This window comes from Simochromis diagramma, unplaced genomic scaffold (assembly GCF_900408965.1).
Source record: "Simochromis diagramma unplaced genomic scaffold, fSimDia1.1 OVJJ01000343.1, whole genome shotgun sequence".
Lineage (NCBI taxonomy): Eukaryota > Metazoa > Chordata > Actinopteri > Cichliformes > Cichlidae > Simochromis > Simochromis diagramma.
The window spans coordinates 15,088,931-15,109,059 of record NW_024386831.1 but is presented as its reverse complement, the minus strand read 5'-3'; the positions used below and the strand labels follow the sequence as shown (position 1 = coordinate 15,109,059).

The 20,129-nt window shown below is 40.1% G+C and overlaps 3 protein-coding genes across 6 annotated transcripts in view; 1 reads left to right on the top strand and 2 right to left on the bottom strand.

Annotated features, from left to right (window-relative positions):
* Nucleotides 1-12,922, bottom strand: part of lrp2a (low density lipoprotein receptor-related protein 2a) — a 53,039-nt gene extending 40,117 nt beyond the window's left edge. For both annotated transcript variants that reach the window (XM_040028156.1, XM_040028157.1), the window contains exons 1-11: nucleotides 12,152-12,922; nucleotides 7,211-7,318; nucleotides 6,787-6,909; nucleotides 6,387-6,503; nucleotides 5,857-5,967; nucleotides 5,607-5,720; nucleotides 5,402-5,518; nucleotides 4,708-4,851; nucleotides 4,475-4,594; nucleotides 1,930-2,058; nucleotides 1,437-1,606 (exon numbers count right to left, since the gene is read on the bottom strand). In XM_040028156.1, coding sequence (XP_039884090.1) covers nucleotides 1,437-1,606; nucleotides 1,930-2,058; nucleotides 4,475-4,594; nucleotides 4,708-4,851; nucleotides 5,402-5,518; nucleotides 5,607-5,720; nucleotides 5,857-5,967; nucleotides 6,387-6,503; nucleotides 6,787-6,909; nucleotides 7,211-7,318; nucleotides 12,152-12,221 — 1,323 coding nt within the window. In that variant the 5' untranslated portion in view covers nucleotides 12,222-12,922. The remainder of the gene's footprint in view (nucleotides 1-1,436; nucleotides 1,607-1,929; nucleotides 2,059-4,474; nucleotides 4,595-4,707; nucleotides 4,852-5,401; nucleotides 5,519-5,606; nucleotides 5,721-5,856; nucleotides 5,968-6,386; nucleotides 6,504-6,786; nucleotides 6,910-7,210; nucleotides 7,319-12,151) is intronic.
* A 78-nt stretch (nucleotides 12,923-13,000) lies between these two features.
* On the top strand, nucleotides 13,001-17,067 carry zgc:172182 (coiled-coil domain-containing protein 89). Of its 3 annotated transcripts, none has more exons than XM_040028162.1 (8): nucleotides 13,001-13,089; nucleotides 14,327-14,799; nucleotides 14,946-15,076; nucleotides 15,142-15,278; nucleotides 15,378-15,454; nucleotides 16,074-16,173; nucleotides 16,258-16,351; nucleotides 16,874-17,067. In XM_040028162.1, exons 2-7 carry the CDS (start codon nucleotides 14,330-14,332, stop codon nucleotides 16,342-16,344), a joined length of 1,002 nt encoding a protein of 333 aa, XP_039884096.1. In that variant the 5' UTR covers nucleotides 13,001-13,089; nucleotides 14,327-14,329; the 3' UTR covers nucleotides 16,345-16,351; nucleotides 16,874-17,067. The 3 variants fall into 3 exon arrangements, with proteins under 3 accessions (XP_039884096.1, XP_039884095.1, XP_039884094.1); XM_040028161.1 differs by having other exon boundaries at nucleotides 13,020-13,194; XM_040028160.1 differs by having other exon boundaries at nucleotides 13,020-13,221.
* On the bottom strand, nucleotides 16,495-19,635 carry LOC120731237 (ATP synthase subunit beta, mitochondrial-like). The gene is made up of 10 exons (XM_040028158.1): nucleotides 19,469-19,635; nucleotides 18,786-18,959; nucleotides 18,531-18,705; nucleotides 18,226-18,347; nucleotides 17,941-18,125; nucleotides 17,651-17,809; nucleotides 17,441-17,563; nucleotides 17,145-17,357; nucleotides 16,834-17,035; nucleotides 16,495-16,727 (listed from the first exon to the last, which is right to left on the bottom strand). Exons 1-10 carry the CDS (start codon nucleotides 19,572-19,574, stop codon nucleotides 16,630-16,632), a joined length of 1,557 nt encoding a protein of 518 aa, XP_039884092.1. The 5' UTR covers nucleotides 19,575-19,635; the 3' UTR covers nucleotides 16,495-16,629.
* Nucleotides 19,636-20,129: the final 494 nt, after the last annotated feature.

Sequence of the window (20,129 nt, the reverse complement as noted above, 5' to 3'; positions counted from 1 at the left end):
CAGACTCTACAGGCCTCAGTTAGCATGTTAAATTTAAAGTTTATGACAGCATAAACAGAAAAACACTGAACAAGTATCAAGGCTCATTTGGAAGGGTTGCCTGGAAAAAACCTCTTCCCTTGAAACACAGTAGCATCACTGTTCGCAAAGTTCCATCTGGAGACCAAAGCGGAGATTTTGGCCATAATATACAGCACTGAAAACACAGCACGTCATGTTATCGCTACAACAGGAGGCTCTACAAGCTATTTAATCATGGCATAGAGCCCTGTGAAACTCAACTTTTTCAAACAAATAATTGTTCTAGCTTTAGAGGTGAGAAGTAACAGAGAAAAGAAATATTTAAAAAACTGTACTTAAATAAAATTAGAATTTCAAATGAATGAATTTGAAGTTATTAATCCCCTAAATTCATCTAACAGCTGTAGGTAGTGGTTACTTTAAAACAAAGAACAACATTAAAACCTATTGTGACATAATGACTGTATAATCAAGCTACTTAAGCAATCTGACACCATATTTAATGAGTAAACCATGGTTTTTACTAAGGTACCTGGGTTTTTCCTGCAATGGAAACACAGTAAAGGAAAAATGCCTTCAAAAGAAATATATACAGTTATTTCTGAGCATTTGATCAGCAAAAATCTCTATTAGGTTTGAGGAAATGAAACCCTGTCTGCCACAATGTGCGTAACTCCAATCATGCTGTGACTAAATCCTTTCTGGGAAACACTGTGCAGGAAAAACTAGCTGCAATGTTAAAATGCGGGTCATACCAGTACTAAAACCCAGTGGTATAATGTAAAAGGTTGCATACTGGCAAAGCCTATTTTGATATGTAATAAATACTTTATACACTTTATTTCTTTTTAGTTTACTTAAGTATGGTTTGAAATCTAACACTTTCACTTTATTTTGTATTGCTACTTTTACTTTAGTAAAAGTACTTCCTCAAGCACAGTGTCACCCTTTCAGCTAATTGGCTACAGTTTAAAGCAGAGACAAGCCAAGACATAATCTGAACAAAGACATTTTACCCGGCCAAAGAATCCACATTAATGGACAGTGTCACTGAAAACAAATACTGCGTGATTAGATCCTACAGGATTGAATTACAAAAATTGCACTGTGGTATGTGAACATCATACCAGCCTATCAGACAGGTTTCAAGATTAGGCCATTTGGATTCCACTCCATATCTACTTCCCCTTCATTATGACCCAGCCACAATGGGGCCAACAGCTATCCCATTATTATAGTATCAACATTGCTGATATCTTATAGGATGACTGAAAGAATTTGGTCCTGGCCAGCGCGAGTCTAACTCGAGCATTTGCACAAACAAGAAATTGGTCTTACATTCTAAAAGATGAATGACTAACACAGAAGTAAAAGCTCAAACAAAACAATGAATGTGACAGTTCTTTATAAAACACCTTATTCTGGATGGTATCCGTCCAGAAGATCATATTAAGATTGTAGTGAAAATCGACTCCCACTGCAATCCCTCTGTTCTGTGAATTAACTAAAGTGCGCAGATTGTTGCCATGGATGTCACCTATCAGCAGGTCTCTGCCATTAGAAAATATCAAGGAAGGGACTCCAGCTGCAAGGGAAACAAAATACAAAACCTTAGAAAAGAACGCAGCCAAATTTTTTACACAGGTTTCTCACTAAAGCCAAAGGCACAGAGGTCAGCCTCTCGGACAACACTCTTTCTATGTTACACAAAGGCTAGAGACAAACTAAAACAACATTTACTACGCAACAATGCACCACAAAGAAACTCGCACAATGTGTTCAGTAGCTGCCAAAAAGGAGAGGTGTCTATGCTAATAGACCTCATTTGGCTAGATCATTCGAACCTTCAAAATGTGAACATTTGTTATGTATGTTAAACTGTTTAAACAGAGAGAAAGTGACACTTACTAGAGGAATCAGCTCTGCAGTATCTGTGCTGCTCCAGGATGTAGCCCTCTCGACAGCTGCAACGATGGGAGCCGATCCGGTCCTCACACAGCTGGTCGCACACGCCCCACATAGAACAGTCGTCAAAATCTTTAAACAGAAATCAGTATCAGCAAGTGAGAACTAAACTCTTGTTGTTTTATTTGAATACACAAACACACCCGAGAGCCGAATCTCAGCCTGGTCTGTTGCGCTTGCAGCTGCGATCAGAAGCTTACATACACTAATCATGGACATGTGTTTTGTAGTTATTTTAGGTTTTTAATAATTTCTTTGAATTGTTCTTCAAACATGCTGGTATGATTATAGCAAATACATCTTTATGGATTCTAAAGAATTAGATGCATATATTTGGATTTATTCTGAAATTTCTCTAATCCACACAAGGTCAAAAGTATGCATACAGGCTCAAATATACACATACTTTCACTTAGATTGTTTAATAAGTGGTGCTTAAGGTTCTACAATGTATTTTAATTTGACAAGTCTATTAAGTTCTTGGTTGTGATCATGACTTCTAAACAACTTGCAAGATCATCCGTTTGAACGACTGTATATAAGCACAAAAGACTGAGACAAAGACAAAGATTGAGGTATTTGGCCACAATGACAAGAGGAGAAGTAAATGCGAGGCTTTCCAACCCAAGACAACTGTATCAGTTGTCAAGCATGGTGGTGGTAGCATCATCCTCAAGGACTGTTTAGCTGTCAGTGGTACTGATACACTGCACAAAGTGGATGGAATAAAGAAGGAGGACAACCTCCAAATTCTTGAACCTCACCTCAGATAAACATCTAGATGGTTACAATTTGGACACAGTTGGGTGTTCCAACAGGACAATGACCCTAAACACGCATCAAAACTGGTTTTTGGAAAGGATAAAGCAGACTAACATCAACACTCTGGAATGGTCTTGAAAGTTTATGGGCTACACTTAAAATCTGAGTCTTTGCTAGGAAACCAATCAGTTTAAATGTATTCTACCATTTCTGCGAAGAAGAGTGGTCAAATTACACAAAAAGCTTATTGATGGTAACAGACACTTATTTATAATATAAGGGTTACAAAGCCTAAGGCTTTGGGACTCCATTGAACCACAGTGAGAGCCACTATAAACAACTGGAAAAAAACCTGGAACAGTGGTGAGCCTTCCCAGAAGTTACCAGCCTACCAAAAGTACTCCAAGAGCGCAGCAAGAACTAACCCAAGAGGTCACAAAAGAACCCAGAACAACATTAAAGAACCACAGACTTCACATGTCACAAGTTAAGGTCAGAGTTCAAGATTCAACAATAAGAAAGAGACTGGGCAAAAATGGCATCCATGAGAGAAAGAATAAACCCACTCCTCTCACATTTGTCATAAAAACATCTTGACAAAACAAAAGCTTTTAGGAAAATACTCTGTGGATCGACGAAACAAACTTTTTGGAAGGTGTGTGTCACATTACGTCTGGCATAAAACTAACACAGCATTTCAGAAAGGGAACATCATACCAACAGCGAAATATGGTGGTGGTAATATGATGGTCTGGGGCTGTTTTGCTGCCTCTGGACCTGGAATACTTGCTGTGGTAATTGCAACCATGAATTCTGCTGTCTACCAAAACATCCTGAAGGAGAATGTCTGTCCATCTGTTCGTGAACCCAAGCTGATGCACAGGACAATGATCCAGAACACACCAGCACCTCTGAATGGCTTAAGAAAAACAACATGAAGACTTTAAAGGGGCCTAGTTGAAGTCCAAACCTGAATCCAACTGAGATGCTGTGGCATGACCTTAAAAAGGTGGTTCATGCTCAAAAATCCTCCAACCTGGCTGAATTAAAACAATTCTGCTAAGAAGACTGAGCCAAAATTCCTCCCTGGTGCTATAAAAGACTCATTGCCAATTATCGCAAATGCTTGATTGCAGTTGTCGCTGCTAAGGGTGGCCCAACCAGTTATTAGGATTAGGGGGCAATTACTTTTTCACACAGGGCCATGTAGGTTTAGATTTTTTCCCCTTAATAATAAACACCTTAATTTAGAAACTGCATTTTGTTTTTGCTTGTGTTGTGTTTGTCTGATATTTAAATTTGTTTGATGATCTGAAACATTTAAGTGTGTCAAACAGAAAAAAAACACTGGAAATCAGAAACTCAAAAACGTTTTCACACCACTGTGTATATTTGAGCCTGTGTGCATACTTTTCACCCTGTGTGGATGAGAGAAAATCCAAAATAAATGAAAACTTGTGCACCCAATCTTTGGTTTTTTGAAGTTGTTAAAGATGTATTCCATATAATCATATCACCCTGAAAAAAACAACAGTTCAAAATATACTCATACTTCTACCGTCACATGACTTGGTGCATCAAGATGTCAACATAAACTACACATGTTTGGCTTTTAGAAACATAGCAAAAGAAACATATTTCTGTCATAGTGAAAAGCATTAAAAAAATCCCAACTCACCCATACCACTGTTTAGTCAAAGATGTTAGTGATAGCTACAGTATCTACCTATACATGTGCGACTGTTGTTGCTGTTGACAATGTATCCAGAAGGACAGGAACAAGTTCCACCATCAGGAGAAGCATGACAGTGATGCTCACAGCTCAGGGAGGCACATCTCCAAATACCTGACCAAAAAAGAAACCTGACTGCTGATATATTCTTCAGTGACACCGTTTGTGAGATTAGATTTCCTAATGTGTACTCAATAGTACACAACACTGGTTGTGTTGATACTAACTGCAGTTGCGTCCAGCAGTGGTGTTCGTTTCATCCTCTCCATCTGGACAGTTAGGCGTCCCATCGCAAAGCTTGTCCAAGGGGATGCACAGGCCAGAAGATGGACATGGCCATTCTCCTGGGTAACACTCCCGTTGTACATTATCTGTAGATAAAAAAAGAAATTCATCCACTTTGCAGGATTATGCACAGAAAGGGAAAGCAACAATAAAAAACAGAGCTGGAAAAAGTTTTAAAGGTGGTACAGTTGTTGGGAATAGAACAGATATTCAGTGGTTCTGATCTGAAGAAAACTGTGGCTGGGTCATTGTCCGGGAAATGGCTGTCACTTTAAATTGACGTAAAGGAGTGGAGTTTTGAGGGGGGTCACATGGGGGCTCAGAGAGCTTCTGCAGCCCATCCTTTAAAAACACACACTCTTCACAGCCATGTGGAGGAATTCTAAAGCACTTTGGGGGGCTGCACAATCTTGTGCCACAAAGAGGCATTTGAATACCACACTTAAGGGAGCACAGGCATAGTATCACTCTAAGCCAAACCAACCATGGTGACTAAAGATGAATCAGGTTTACACAGCTCCAGTTCTTACCCCTTTCAATGCTATTTGTCCAGCTAAAGTACCAAGGCTTCTCATTCTAATTTTACAGATAAATCAGATAAACGTTGACTGATTTTTTTAGCTACTGTATACATACCACAGCCTTTTTCATCTGCATTATCTTCACAGTCATCCTCTCCATCACAAAGCCAGACTTGATGGATGCAGCGGCCACTGGGACAGGTGAAGTAGTTGCCTCTACATGTAGGATATGCTGCAGAGCAAGGGGGGAATAAGACATTTGTTTATCTGCACCAAAATAACTGTAATTAGTGACGGTGACAGCGACGGGAGCCACATACTGCAGTTAAGCTCATCGCTTCGGTCTCCACAGTCATCGTCGTGGTCACAGACGTAGCGTTGAGGGACACACATCCCATTATGACATGAAAACAGGCCTGCATTGCAGCGCTGTGCTAAAGAAATCACAGCAGAAAGAGAACAAAAAAGGACTTGATTTGTTGATTTTGTCATGTTTCTGGTTGTATTTTTGGAAGACCCCAAAACGTCTTTCACTTGATGCATTAGCACCAAAATTGATTGTCTCCTTACTGCAGTTTGCCTCATCAGAGCCATCACGGCAGTCGAGTATCTGGTCACATCTCTGGGTCCGGTTGTAGCAGGCCCCATTGGCACACCTCAGCTGTGTACACTCGGGATAATCTGTAAGATTAACCCATCATCAGGCAAATGTTATGCATTTAAATCAACCTGACAACTGTGCTCTTTTCAGCCTTTAACACGTGAAAAGCTCTGTGAATAGGAGGGATAAGAGACTAACATTTAACAGCACCACCACAGCACCAGCAGTTGCCACAGCATTCTTTATGCAACTGTGAGATTACCACCGTGTGCAGTGCTGCGAGTCTACCATGTCGGCACAATAATGGCATAGCAGCTGAACTTCAGCTTGACTAATCCACCAAAGAATCTGCAATCAACCTCTGACAACAAGAAGCATATTGTGGTCCATTCTGTCAGTCAGCGAGCCTCTTAATCTTAACAAATTGATTAAAATGCCACAGGAGCCTGAGATAAAAAAAAAAAAAAAAGTGGGGGGAACCACCTTGGAGAAGACTTACGGCAATTTCTCTCATCGGAACCGTCTGAGCAGTCTGCCAGACGGTCACATTGGTACTCTCCTGGGATGCACGCACCATTACTGCAGCTGAACTGGCCACTGGTGCATGTCCTTCCAGCTAGGAAGAGATAAAAAAAAGTTTGTATTCATCTATGTGCAGTTCAAATTTCATTTTATTGTAGATAAAGGGACTTAAAAGTCATCACCGTACCTTACTTCAGTCCCACAGACTATGTGGGGGGTCATTGTTAATCATTTCAATGTCCAATCCCACATGGCCATAGTTTATGTTTGCAAGAATTCAAATTATTTCAAATATTTCATTCTAAGTATTTTTTAATAGGTTTACTTAATCACTGAACAGCTCCCTTTATAATCTGATAATGATGTAATATACTTACGGCAGTGCTGCCTCTCATCTGAGCCATCCTCACAGTCTTCCTCATCGTCACACACCCATAGGTTTGGGATACACTCGCCGTCACTCAGACACTGGAAATGGTTGCTATCACACGTTACCTGAGCTGTGAGACAGAGCATTTCATTACTTACGCCTCCCGAATGAAATCCAGAAGTACAAATCTTACTGCTGATCAAGTGTATTTTTTTATTACTTATACTTTACTTGTGCTTAGCTACAACCACACTAACGTTACTAATTACTGTACACACAGAAACACTTTATTGCAATATATTTTCATCGATAGCAGGATTTAGTTCCTTCCACTACCGAAAGCACTCACATCTAACAAGCATCGTACATGAAATATTAAAACCTTTGCAGGCATCATATTGGCAAAAAATGCAATTTAATAAGTAACTCACGGCAGTCGTGCTCATCAGAGTCATCGACGCAGTCTGACGTCCCGTCACAGTGCCAGTCACCGGGGATACATCGACCTGTCCCGCAGCGGAACTGCCCCAATTCACATCCTGCATGCAATCACAGCTTGAGTTCAACTTAAGCTTTTTTTCCCCAAAATGTGCATTCTATGTTAAATTTCAATTTTAGTTCTATTCCTGTTTGTCATCCTGTCCAAAACAAAACATAAATAAATACAAACAAATTATGAATCAATTGTCTTTTATATATGCATTGAAAAACAGGCCATGGGGAGGGAGGGTAGGTGTTCTCTGATATAGTCTGTTGCAAACAGCATTGATGAGCCTTGGAGACAAACGTGCCAGCCATCCAACCGACAGTTACACAACCTTCACTGCGCTCTTCCCAAGCTTCCTTTTGATGTTCTCACTGAGGGGCAATGGTAGAGATAAGGTACCATGGCTCTACCTTCCCTGACGTTTACCAGGAGAGATTGATTCAAGCAGCATAGTTCAGAGGCAGAGCACTCCATCAGACCCCGTTCAAATAGGAATGTGCAATTCTGATGGGCTCTTTGACAGCCTGATTTATGGTGCATGCTTTTCCTGTCCAGTCAGAAATGTAATTAGAATAAATACTGGTACTGGGTGGTACCGCAGCCATTTCAACCCAAATTCTTTATGAGAGGAAGTGTGAGGTGGTGATTGGTGGTGCATGCTCAGGGTTGGGGGTCTGTCTCTGTCCTGTCTTATCCAGCATTTTGAAAACAACGTTCCCCTTTGATCAAATATCTTCTTGAGAATTTTTAAAAATCGAGAGTTTTTATCTAAAATCTAGGGCTTTAGTAACCTATATCATGCCTTTACAATTTCACAATAATGGTTTTGGCCACAAGGAAACATTTTTATGGTGCAATTCAGCTTTAACTGAGTGAAAAGGTGTCTGCAAGGTCAGAAAAGCCAGCGGGCAGTTGAGTGATGGTACTAAACGCTATTTAAAGGAAACACAGACTATATTTAGCGCCAAGAGTTTATCATTGCTTTGAGTTATGGACTATTTTAATGATTGATTGCTTCTAAAGCAGTTGTGTGGTCACTGCCGGTGCTTCTGCACTAAAATAGTTGTGTAGGTTGCCTTCTTGTCTCCAATTAACTGCTTTACAAACAACTCAACAAAAAAAAGGGCCACATTTTTAACTCTGCCAGCAGCTATCCAGGAAGCAAACCTTTTTTCCTGCTCAGTTTACTAATGATAAAATTGCTCACAAACTTGCTCAAAGGAGGTCGTTGTTACAAGTCAATGATCCTAGAGGTTTCTGGACGCAATCCTATCAATGTAAACATCTAAAAGAAAGTGATTTTTCCAGAAAAAATGTTTCATTAAGACTTAAATAAGAATATAATCGTGATTTGTAAGTAAGTACACTTTAAGGTGACAATTTTTATTGTGACATGATGCTTCACTCGGGAACTTTTAAGCAAGTAAAAGCAAGTAGCATGCTGCTTACCCATTGATGCTTCCCAATTAGTTATCTAATGATATTACATGTAACAATACTTAACTCAGGGAGGGCAAACACTTCTTTTATAGTCTTCTGCTTTGACTACATCTTGCTGGCACTACATTACATCATTTATCTGAAATCAGTTTTCATGCTGAAGATTTACTTGCAATGAAGTCTTTTAACATTTATGTATTTCTCCTTATTTACTTAAAGAGAGAAGTATTTGGAGTACTTCTTCTACCACTCAAATAAATCTAGAGGTGTATAGAAGCTATAAATGCACACAGTGACACCTTAAAGGCCAGTATGCCAGGAAGAAACCAATCTACTGGATGCTTTCAAATGCAGCCAGTGTTTCCTGACAGCATTACTTCTGGGAATGGTGACAGATACCGTGCACTGATGCCGAACCTTTAACAGCACTATCTTGTGTTAGGGTTCTTCTTACATTCACAATAGAACATTTTTCCAAATCCTTAAATTATGTTGTTAAACTGAGAAAGTCAGTCAAAATTAAGCAAGGACAAAGCAAAGGTCTTATTAAGAATGCTTTTTTTAAGTGAGTGTGTGTGTGTGGGGGCGGTGATGATGAGTGTTTTCTAATGAGAGTTTTAGCTGAGGCTTTTCTGTAATGTTGTTGTTTTCCTTTCCCCTTCCTTCTGGCTTTGTCTTTTCTAATTAGCAACTTAAACCCACAGCAGGAAAGAGCACTGCTCTGTCTGAGGATGAGGATAAGAACGCCCGACAAAGAAGCGCACGAGTGGAATTTTCCTCCAAATGAAGTCCCCCAAACGCCTTAAATCCCTCTGTGAAATTACAATGGCACAACAGAGGTGTGAGCAGTGATGCAAACTCGTAACTCTGAAGTGTCGTCCAAAAAAAAAGTAGAGGAAAGTAAGCCTTACAAGCTGCAGAACCAGAGAAGAACATACTATATGCCACCTTCTGACAAAAAGAAAAAAACTTGTCTGTCCACTGCTGTTGTGAAACATCTCTTTCTTGTCACATGGGGTATGTCAAAAGAAGTCTTCACGCTTTCATCAGTGCCGTCTTGTTTTGGTGCAGCCCTCTGCACTCAATGGATGTGAGCGGAGGAAAGTTGAGAAAACGTCTGCTGGCAGCATGAAACGCTGTCAGAGCGAAGTGCTGCTGCCCATTTCATATGGAAATCAATGCAGCAGAATGCAGTCAATTGCCAAACAAGTGACTTTGGCTCTTAGTGCTACACTCAAAAACGTCTAAAAAAAAACAAAAAACGAGGCAGCTTTGGCAGTGGCATGGGAACAAAAGGAAGGCATAAATAGGGCGAGGAATAAAGCCTTGGTCTGGTTGGAATCGAGGAATGCTCAGCTTTTTGATGCATGGACCAACAAAACAGTAAGTGAAAGGAATCATAAATTAAGTTGTCACAACCCAATAACACAGCTACTGGACATCTTACTTCTCCTCTACGCTGTGTGTCACAGCTCACGAAGCAGCTGGTTGGAGGCTAAACTCCATCCTTGGTGTCTTTAACGTGGACTTTAACGGGGGAGCTACCAAAAGGATTTGCTCTCAATTTGTGTCAACTGTGCTCCAGTTTCTCCCGCAGTGTTACTGTTGCATGCAGACTTAGGCTCCTACACCGGAAAGACGCTTGGCCACAGGCACAAGGTTTAAGGTGCACGTGCTGGCTGAGCTTGAAAAGTCTCGAAAAGTTTCAACAAGAAGGAAAACATTTTTATTGACGTCATTACAGACTGGAACTAAAAATAGGTTTCAGTCTGTAATCTGTCTTGCAATTTGCATGTTGTTTACTAGTATATTTAAATAAAAGCAATTTATAGAGCTATTAAAATTTGCACTATGCGCCTAATAGGCTATTAAGATTCCCTGGTAAATGATAATTGGAGATAACAGCTCAACTTGCTGACAAAACACATCCAAAACAGCAGAAATGGCAGATAATAGTTAATAAACCAACACCATGAAATCTTCTCAAACAGTCACGTTAGCTATTAATGCCAGTGTAAGCATTCAGTAGTAGTATCAAGCTCAAGGCCTGGATAATGTTTTCCAGAAGGTCCTGGAAGAAACAGTTATCAAACTAAAGGATTTTTGTGGAGGATCAGGAAGAGATTAGAAAGTACCCTGCCCCCCTCACAGTAAAACAAGCCATCACCAATCTTATATTCTAAGTGACAAAGCAGGCCAGGGAAGCCAGGGAGGCAATGTCCAGCAATATGGTTTAACACGGAGTGGTCATTCATAAATTCAGGTTAAAGATAAATAAATAATATTTAAGCAGTCAACTAATCCAAGCTAATGATCGACATGCACAAGCTGACTAAGTGTGCTGGACGTCTGCTGTTTTTCTCAAGTCATCATTTTGTGCCCTTCAGCTGTCATCAGCAAAATTCATCTTCAAGTTGCATGCAACTGCCAAGATTCAAAGGAAATGCCAAGTGGTTTTTTTTTTAAATGCTACAGTCTCAGTTATACGGTACAGTTATATTGTCTTTGTTTTTTGTTGGGTTTTTTATATAGACAGGCCCGATTTTCTGCCTTTTAGCCAGTGAGGAAATAGGTCTAGGATATTTCATAACAGTAAAAAAAAAAAAAAGCTGTAGCATTAACCTCACTTTAGGTTTATTTAAAAAACAAAAAAACGTGAAACTGTTTCTCTCTTGGTTAGAAATGATTCCTTTCTGCAGCAGCTGCACTGTAATTAGTTGCTTGATTCACAGTAAGGAGCTTACATACTAAGGGTTGAGCAAAAAGAAAGCAGATTACAATTTGAGAAGTAAGATCTTAGCCGTGTTCCTAACACAACAGACAAGCATGAGACTGTCACGTATAAAGAGCAGTGTGTGAGCTTTTTTTTCATGTGTGTGTGTGTGTCTCTCTCTCTCTCTTGCATTAGAAAATAAAGCTGGAATCTGAGCCGAATCGGTGGGTTTGCAGCGTAAAATCTGCTCCACTGAATGAGATTTGTACCAGTGGCCCACAGTCCTCGCAGATTGCCTGTAAGTCACATGCTCTTTTCCGTTACCTAGCAACAGTAAAGCTCAGGCAAAAGTTCCTCAAGATAACTTCCAATCGGTGTGAGGAAGGCTTTGTGCTCAACCTTTAAAGTAATACTATGTGTAAAAGCATTTAGCGCCACAGACAGAATTACTTTACCTGGTGGCTAAATTAAAAAATAAATAAAAAATAAAAATACAGTATCATCCTGAGTGCAGGCACTAAACCAAAGGCTTTTGAATTAACAATACTATTTCCACCTTCTTTTGCTCTTTAAATTCCATCAAATATGATTGATTTTCAGTTTTCTCAGATTTTTTTCCTATGTGCAACAAGTGCACTGCAGCGCAGCAGTTATGCAGTTCCTCAATGAGTCATTCAGCTAACATCCTGTGTGGACAGAGAAAAAAAAGTTTAAAAAAATCACAGTACTTACCTTCAGAGTGGTGCCATGTAACACAGCATATAAGGACAAAAAGGAGTTTAAGTAGCAGTGCTCTCCACATCCTGGCTGGTCCGTCCAGCTCCGCTGTGCAGATGGAGGAGCTGTAAGGACTGGGGCTGGGATGCTGTTGCTTTCCTCTGTCTTTCTTGGCCCGCTAGTTGATGAAAAGGGGCGTGCACAAAGGCCAGGACAGCCGCTCCCCCAACCCAGCCTCGGCCCTCACGATAAATCCCTCTGGGCTCTGGAATCTGCATAATGCCGAGTAAGGTCCGACTCGTCCCAGTGCCAGTGATTTTTCACTCTCAGCGGGCTATCACTTTGATTTAGGGATTGAAATGGGTGCCTACTGGTTCTTGGGGGGGGAAAATAAAGAGTGGGCGACTAAATAAAAAAGCATGCAACTACAACAAGGCCCTCTAGGGCGTCCAAGAAGGCCCAGGCAGAGAGCTTAATCCCAGTATGGTTGGTTAGAGCCCGAGCAAGGACCATGTTTCTGGCACATATGACGACAAAAATGCACTTTGTTAAGAGTCTTTGTAGCGGTGCTTTGCAAAAGGAGGTCAAACGATTATTAGATTATCTAATGGTAAACTAACGGAATTATGGTGTAATGATCTCCCTAAAATAAATATATATAAATTTAGCCCCACGGAAAAATACAATCATCAAAAATAAAAATAAAAAATATAAACTGTTACTACTAAAATAATAATAATATATTTTTTTTTTTTTTAAAATAAGAAAAAAGAAAACCTACTGTTAACCAAGTTGGCGGCCGATAATAAGCTCAACATCGCCCTCATGCGGCCGAATAGTGGGACTCGATAAATCAGAAGAAAGGGCGGTTCAAAGATGGTTGCCATTAGCGACGGTGCAACCGAAACTACCGAGACTTTTAAAAGATATTTTCAACGAAAAGTGGAAGTTAGGTACGGAAAAAATGTGACTGAAAATCTGTATTATATGAACTCGACATGGCAGTTTCACAGAGCAATGCAGAGGAAAACATGAAGATGGAGGGCAGCGAGGTGAAGGTGTGTTTAAAAAAGCAAAACAAAAAAGTTAGTTCAAACTAATACTAAGTTTAGTTTCTCGACAATTCTTAACTTTAAGTACTGCTATATTACTTAAATGCTTTAAATGAGGAATAAATTTAAATGAGCTAAGTGTGTGAATAAACTGGAAACATGCTAAAAAAGAATAATAAGAGATGGTTAACATAAAAAGTATAAGCTAGCGATCTTTTAAGATGCGCAGAGTATCTAAAACCGTTAATTACCTAAAAGTGTTTAGTCGCAGAAGTACATTTAGCCCAGTAGTGTACTTAAAGAAAATTATGAGCAATTGTACGATTGCTCTACAACAATAGCACTGCACTTAGTACATTTAACCGCTATAGTTAATAGTCAGACCAGGGGTGTCAAACGTAAGGCCAGAATCAGCCCGGCGAAGGCTCCAATATTCTTAGGTGTCTTTTACAACTTTGCCTTATTATAAATATCTCATCCCATGGCCGTTCACGTAACACCAAAGTAATTATCTTATAGACTGTAATTTTATACATTTACTTCTTACAATTGAAGCCCAAATAGTCATGCTGACAGATTTATTTCAATTACTACGCAGCATTTATTTATCATGTAGAAAAACTGAGACATACTGTTGAAATTTCTCTTCTTTGTCTTGTATTAAGATATCTCATTGATTAAATGTGTAGTAAATTTCTTTTTACATTGACTAAAATTGGAGTTTCACTGGCTGAGATCAAAGTGGGCTGTTTGTGGCCAACGATGTAAAATGACTTTGACATCCCTGAGTTAAATACACTCACCAGCTGACTTGTCCCCATTTAAAATGGTCTTCTGCTGTTGTAGACAATCTGCTTCAATGTTTTAATATGCTCTGCATTCAGAGATGCTTTTCCACAAGTCATCTGGTTATTTGAACTACTTAAATTGCTGAATCATGAATTGAACTACTTAAAATACTTAAATTGCTTTTCGTCCCCATTTTGATGCTGAGTTTTAACTAAGGAGAAGGTTGAATTAACCATGTCTACACGCCTAAATACACAGGCTCAGGATGGACAGCTGCCTGCCTTGTCAGATTGGTGTGAGAGAAGTTATTGCCATGTTTTAACATTAGGTTTCTTTCCTTTGTTCACAGCATATGGACTGCATTCAGAAGTCACCTGGGAAACTTCAAAGTCTTCCCACGGAGGATCTAACAGAGGAAAAGATGTTGAGGTCCAGAGTAGATGAGCAGTCAAGTTTGATCTGCATTCTGAAAAACAGAGCCGACGAGGTGTTTCTCCGATATCAAGCCCTGCAGAAAATCAATGCAGAGCATGAGGACCAAGTGGCACGCTGTCAGAAAGAACTGGAAGAGGAAAGGAACAAATCAAAGATACTGGAGAAAAGATTTATGGATTTAGCTGCCAACAATCAAGCAATTATTGCTTTCATGGAGGAGTATAAAAATCATAACAGCCAGTTAAAACTCGAAAACGAAAAGCTGCAGTCAGAGAATGAATCGCTTTTCTCACAGAGGTTACATGACAGCCAAGTGTTAGTGCAAAAACTGGAGGAAGAAGTTAAACTCCTGATAGAGAAATATGCACACAAGAGAAAGGAATATCGGTAATTAACTCTAATTAACTCTAATGCTTGAATCTAATGAGATTCAATCTCAGACTTTTGAAAAACAAGAATTATTGAACAGTAATAAAAATCATTAAATATGTAGTTGTTAATTTCTTTTGAATTATTTTACACTAAAACTTAAGGGAGAAATTAGCTGGATGCCAGATGGAACTCCTGGGACAAGAAAATCTGCATATAGCCAGGGAAACATCACTAATCGATGAGCTACAGGATGCACACCAGCAGCACAAAGAGGCTGTGGACAACTGCAAAGGTGCGTAGAAAACTATAGGTCTATCTCTACAGTTTACAAAATAATGTCTTTCTTTCTGCAAACAGAACTGAAGCTGCAGCTACAAGAGGCTGAAGAACAGCGAGCTTTGAATGAAATCAAAATGAGAGAAAGGATAACAAGTCTCATGAAGGAGAAGGACAAGTTTTTGTGTCTTTCTATGGAAAGAGGCAAAGTGATACAGGTCAATAAAAAAACAGCATTGTTCTAACTAATAAACACACACAAATGCTCATGAATGAATGAATGGCTTCATTAACATACAAACTGCTCTTAAATGCAGGAGAAACAGGAGGAAATCCAGAACCTGGAGACAAAATGCAAAGAAGAGAAGAAAGTGCAACTGGAGGCATTGGAGAGGTACTAACAGTGCTTACGTTACATTGCTCTAAGACTTTAAAGTTTAACTGACTTTCTTATTTTCTCCTCTACTCCTGTCCTCGTGTCTTAGCCCTTCCCACTAGAGAAGTATCAGTTTTGCCTCAAGCCATCACTTTAAAGTGTCAAATGAGAATCTTTAACATCTGCACTATAAATTTTGTTATGCTACTTACAGCACTGCAGGACTAAGACTTTATGATCTCCAGTGTTGCAGTCCTCATGCTATTCTTTTATATTGATCGATTCTTTTAATTTACAACATGACAAGGTATATCTAAGTTTCTTAATCACAGTGACAGTGAAGGCCAGAAAGTTTGATCATCTTAAATAAATGAAAAAAGTTATAAATACAGACAATTAGTTTAGGGACTCCTTCCTCTGTGATTTGTCTATTCCAGTTGTGTGCTTCACCTTTTATACACTGAAGGTAAAAATGCATCCTTCATTTTTACTTCTGTAAGCGAGCCTCTCTCTTCTTAACACACTTTAGGAATTGCGACATCCTTCAACATGGCATACTAAGATTTATTTCCAGGATCACGCACAGAAAGACTGAAGCACAAATGAGAGCGATCTTACGTTTGTTCTCGACTTTCAGATTTGCACGTGAAGTAGAAGCTGTTAACAAAGATGCAAGAGTGAAGTCCCTCCAGTCTGCTCTCGATCAATCTGTGAGAAAGTTCGAGAAGCTAAAAGAGGTGCATTGAAATAGGCAGTCTGCAAAATTTCATGGTCGCCCAAACCGAGGCTGAGAACATGTTCCAAATGTTTCATTTTCACAGGATTTCGACGCCTTCAAGGAACACAGTGACAGCCTCCTCACACAGGAAAGGGAGCTGAATAGGAAGCTGCGCCACATGATTGACTAAACATCTGGTATGTTTTCTAATCAGTATGATGGTTTTTATTTATTGTGAACAAGTATGCATGTTTGTGGACAATTTCGAGGGAAGGGTGGGAAAAAAAAAAAAAAAAAAAAGAAAGAAAGAAAGCCATGGATACAACACAATTTACTTTTTTTTTTTTTATTTAATCTTCCAGAGAAATGGAACCACAACAAACATACTTAGCATGACACGTTAGAAGTTCCTCAAATAGAAATTACACTGTACAAATGTTCATCTCAAAACTTTCCGGCCTCAGAAAGATATCGTTTACGCATGTTCCTCGGCCAGTTTCTCAGCCTTTTGAACTACTTCTTCAATGGGGCCCACCATGTAGAAAGCCTGTTCTGGCAAGGCATCATATTCACCTTGAAGAGAAAAAAAAAAAAAAACCAACAATAACCATTACTATAAAAAGCACACCAAGTTGATGCCATTTAAAAAAAATGTCTTTATATCAGTGGTGCACTTTACCTCCTAGAATGCTCTTAAAGCCTTTGATTGTTTCCTTCAGAGGGACCAGCTTGCCCAAATGACCGGTAAAGACTTCAGCTACCTGGAAGGGCTGAGACAGGAAACGCTGGATCTTGCGTGCACGTGCTACAGTTAACTTGTCCTCCTCAGACAATTCATCCATACCAAGGATAGCAATGATGTCCTGTAATGACTTATAGTCCTACAAAAAAAAAAAAAAAAAAAAAAAAAAAAGGAAAGAAACAGTCATTAGTTTTTGCCTTTTGTATTGATTGTTTGTTATTAATAAATTGTTATGGCATACAGCTTACCTGAAGAATTTTCTGCACACCACGGGCAACATCGTAGTGTTCAGAACCAACAATATTGGGGTCCATGATGCGGGAAGTTGAATCTAGGGGATCCACAGCAGGATAGATACCAAGCTCGGCGATAGCGCGGGACAGCACGGTTGTCGCATCCAAGTGAGCAAAAGTGGTAGCTGGAGCGGGGTCAGTCAAGTCATCAGCAGGCACATAAATAGCCTGCAATACAAATCAGTTTAAATAAACCAGAAAACAAGAGCATGCTGACATGTAATTAGGATTAGCATCCTGGGAATTCTTACTTGTACTGAGGTGATGGAGCCTTTCTTAGTGGTGGTGATTCTCTCCTGCATTGTACCCATATCAGTGGCCAGTGTTGGCTGGTAACCCACGGCAGAAGGGATACGACCCAACAGAGCAGACACCTAAAGGATAATGATATAAATATTAAAGTGAGATGACATAACTATTAGGTCTAACAAAAAGTATTTTTTATTTATTCCATTTCAAACCTCTGATCCAGCCTGGGTAAACCTAAAGATGTTGTCAATAAAGAGGAGCACGTCCTGTCCCTCCTGATCGCGGAAGTATTCTGCAACAGTCAAACCGGTCAGGGCAACTCTCGCACGAGCACCTGGAGGCTCGTTCATCTGACCGTACACCAGTGCCACCTGAGAAACACGATGCAAGAGTCCCAGGAAACTTAACTGAAATCCAACAGCAGAGCTAAAAACCAAACTTTTACTGCTACAATACAATGACTACGTATGTTTTAACATCTAACTTGTTAAAAGGCTCTGACCTTTGAGGTCGTGTCCTTCAGGTTAATGACACCAGACTCAATCATCTCATGGTACAAGTCATTTCCTTCGCGGGTTCTCTCGCCCACTCCAGCAAACACAGAGTAACCACCGTGAGCCTTCGCCACATTGTTGATCAGCTCCATAATCAACACAGTCTTGCCAACACCAGCACCGCCAAACAGACCTTTAAGGAATGAAGCATACACAATAATAAATTAACAAGGAATTCTTGTGTGAAAAAATAAATGTGGATTTTAAAAAAAACAAAAACAAAATCAACAAACCGATCTTTCCACCCTTGGCGTAGGGTGCCAGCAGATCTACCACTTTGATGCCAGTCACCAGGATCTCCTGCTCCACACTCATGTCAGTGAACTCAGGGGCTTCAGCATGAATAGGAGCAGTCCTGCCAAGTAATGTTTGTTATTGTAAACATGCTTACAATTGAATAAGACAGGTGCCATGTGTGCTTTATGATCTGTCAAACCCATTAATAGTAAAGACACATTTTAACTCTTATTTGAGTAAAACAGACACAAGCTGAGATATTCACAGAGGGTGGGAAAGTTTAAATCCTTTCAATACTCACTGCTTTGTACTAATTGGACCCCTCTCATCAATGGGTTCTCCGATGACATTCATAATCCTGCCCAAGGTCTCGGGGCCCACGGGAATCCGAATGGGAGCTCCAGTGTCGAGAACCTTCTGACCACGGACCAGACCCTCAGTACCGTCCATGGCGATGGTTCTGACTGTGTTTTCACCTGAATGAATGCACAAAGAAAGACATTAAGGACAAATATTCACTCTGGAGCGTTGAGCTGGCTCATTTCAGCACACTCACCGAGATGCTGTGCCACCTCCAGCACCAGCCGGCTCTCGCGGCCTGCCACCTCCAGGGCATTGAGAATGGGAGGCAGGCCCTCATCAAACTGGACATCCACCACAGCACCAATCACAGCTACTATCCGGCCATTGGCCAGCGAAGCCTGAGCAGCTGGGGCAGCATAACCCCTGCCTGAAAGGACAGTGAAATGAATGGCAGCACATGACAGCAACAGTTCATGCTTCACAGAGAGACCGTGCATACTAAATTAACCTATGCAAGTGAACTGAAGTACATCTAGAGGGCAGGCAGATTAACTGCCTGCCTATAAAATACTGCCACATTTTTAGGTTTTCTTAAATGCACTTCCGTATTCTGTTGTAACTGAAGCACACAGACTAACTAAAACTTTGGAACAGCGTCTGGGTCTGTGGCAAAACAATGACCCGCTTACGAAGGTCATTCATGGAAGACAGCGAAGTAAAACATATCTGGAGTAAAGACAAATACCTGAAGAAAAAACATGCCTAAATAACTGGTTCGCTCGTATTTTAGGATCCTTTGTTTGGCTAAAATACCCACTGATCTTCAGAATGGAGCCTTAATGGTACAGGCCTGTTCCGCCGGGTTCGCATCTACTGGCTGTAGTAACAAGCGACACATAATGCTGACAGTCGGCCACAGTTTTAAACTTTACTTACTGGAATAGAGAGCCGCATTTCTCCCGGGGATTGTCTTCAGAGAGCTGAAACCAGGCTTCAGAGCCTGCAGAGCCCCGCTGCAGCACCGTCCCAAGGCACCCAACATGGTTAAGATGGCTGAAGGTGACGGCGCACTCTGTTTATGACAGATCTCTAACCGCTGAACCGGGCCCTTCTGAGCATGTGCGGTATGAGTTGATTTTATGCCTTCATACACCGCTAGAGGGCAGAGCCGACATTTCCAATAAGATACAGTCGCGATACAGGCAAAGGGAATTAGTCCTTCACAGGCCAACTACTCCCTGCATATAGATTTACTCCAACTGAAAGGTTTGGACTGGATTTTTAACTGGGATTTTAATTAAAGGGGGAGTTATTGGTCAGCAGATTTTTTTTTTATTTTTATTTATGTATTTATTAATTGGGGTTAACTTTAAATAAAAAAGGCTCAGGAATGCTGATTATGGCTGCAAGTTAGTTTGTCAGCTTAATATTAGGAGTTTAGTTTTATTCACTCACAAAAATGATTCTTCACCCTCTCAAGCATTAATTATAATAATATTGAAGCAATAATTTTGAGTGAAGTGCAACTGAAACATATCAAATCAAAGGTTTATTTATTCAAACAAGTCATCAAGGAAAAGGTTATTTGTATAAACTA

What these genes read in the sequence shown, in the direction of transcription:
- zgc:172182 (XM_040028160.1), top strand. Translation starts at nt 13,135, where the DNA reads ATGGCAGTTTCACAGAGCAATGCAGAGGAAAACATGAAGATGGAGGGC. An exon ending in GGCTGTGGACAACTGCAAAG is followed by an intron (nt 15,077 to 15,141) that starts GTGCGTAGAAAA and finishes TTCTGCAAACAG; the next exon opens with AACTGAAGCTGCAGCTACAA. An exon ending in CAACTGGAGGCATTGGAGAG is followed by an intron (nt 15,455 to 16,073) that starts GTACTAACAGTG and finishes CTCGACTTTCAG; the next exon opens with ATTTGCACGTGAAGTAGAAG.
- LOC120731237 (XM_040028158.1), bottom strand. Translation starts at nt 19,574, where the DNA reads ATGTTGGGTGCCTTGGGACGGTGCTGCAGCGGGGCTCTGCAGGCTCTG. An exon ending in TTACCCAGGCTGGATCAGAG is followed by an intron (nt 17,564 to 17,650) that starts GTTTGAAATGGA and finishes ATTATCCTTTAG; the next exon opens with GTGTCTGCTCTGTTGGGTCG. An exon ending in CTTTAAGAGCATTCTAGGAG is followed by an intron (nt 16,728 to 16,833) that starts GTAAAGTGCACC and finishes TTTCTCTTCAAG; the next exon opens with GTGAATATGATGCCTTGCCA.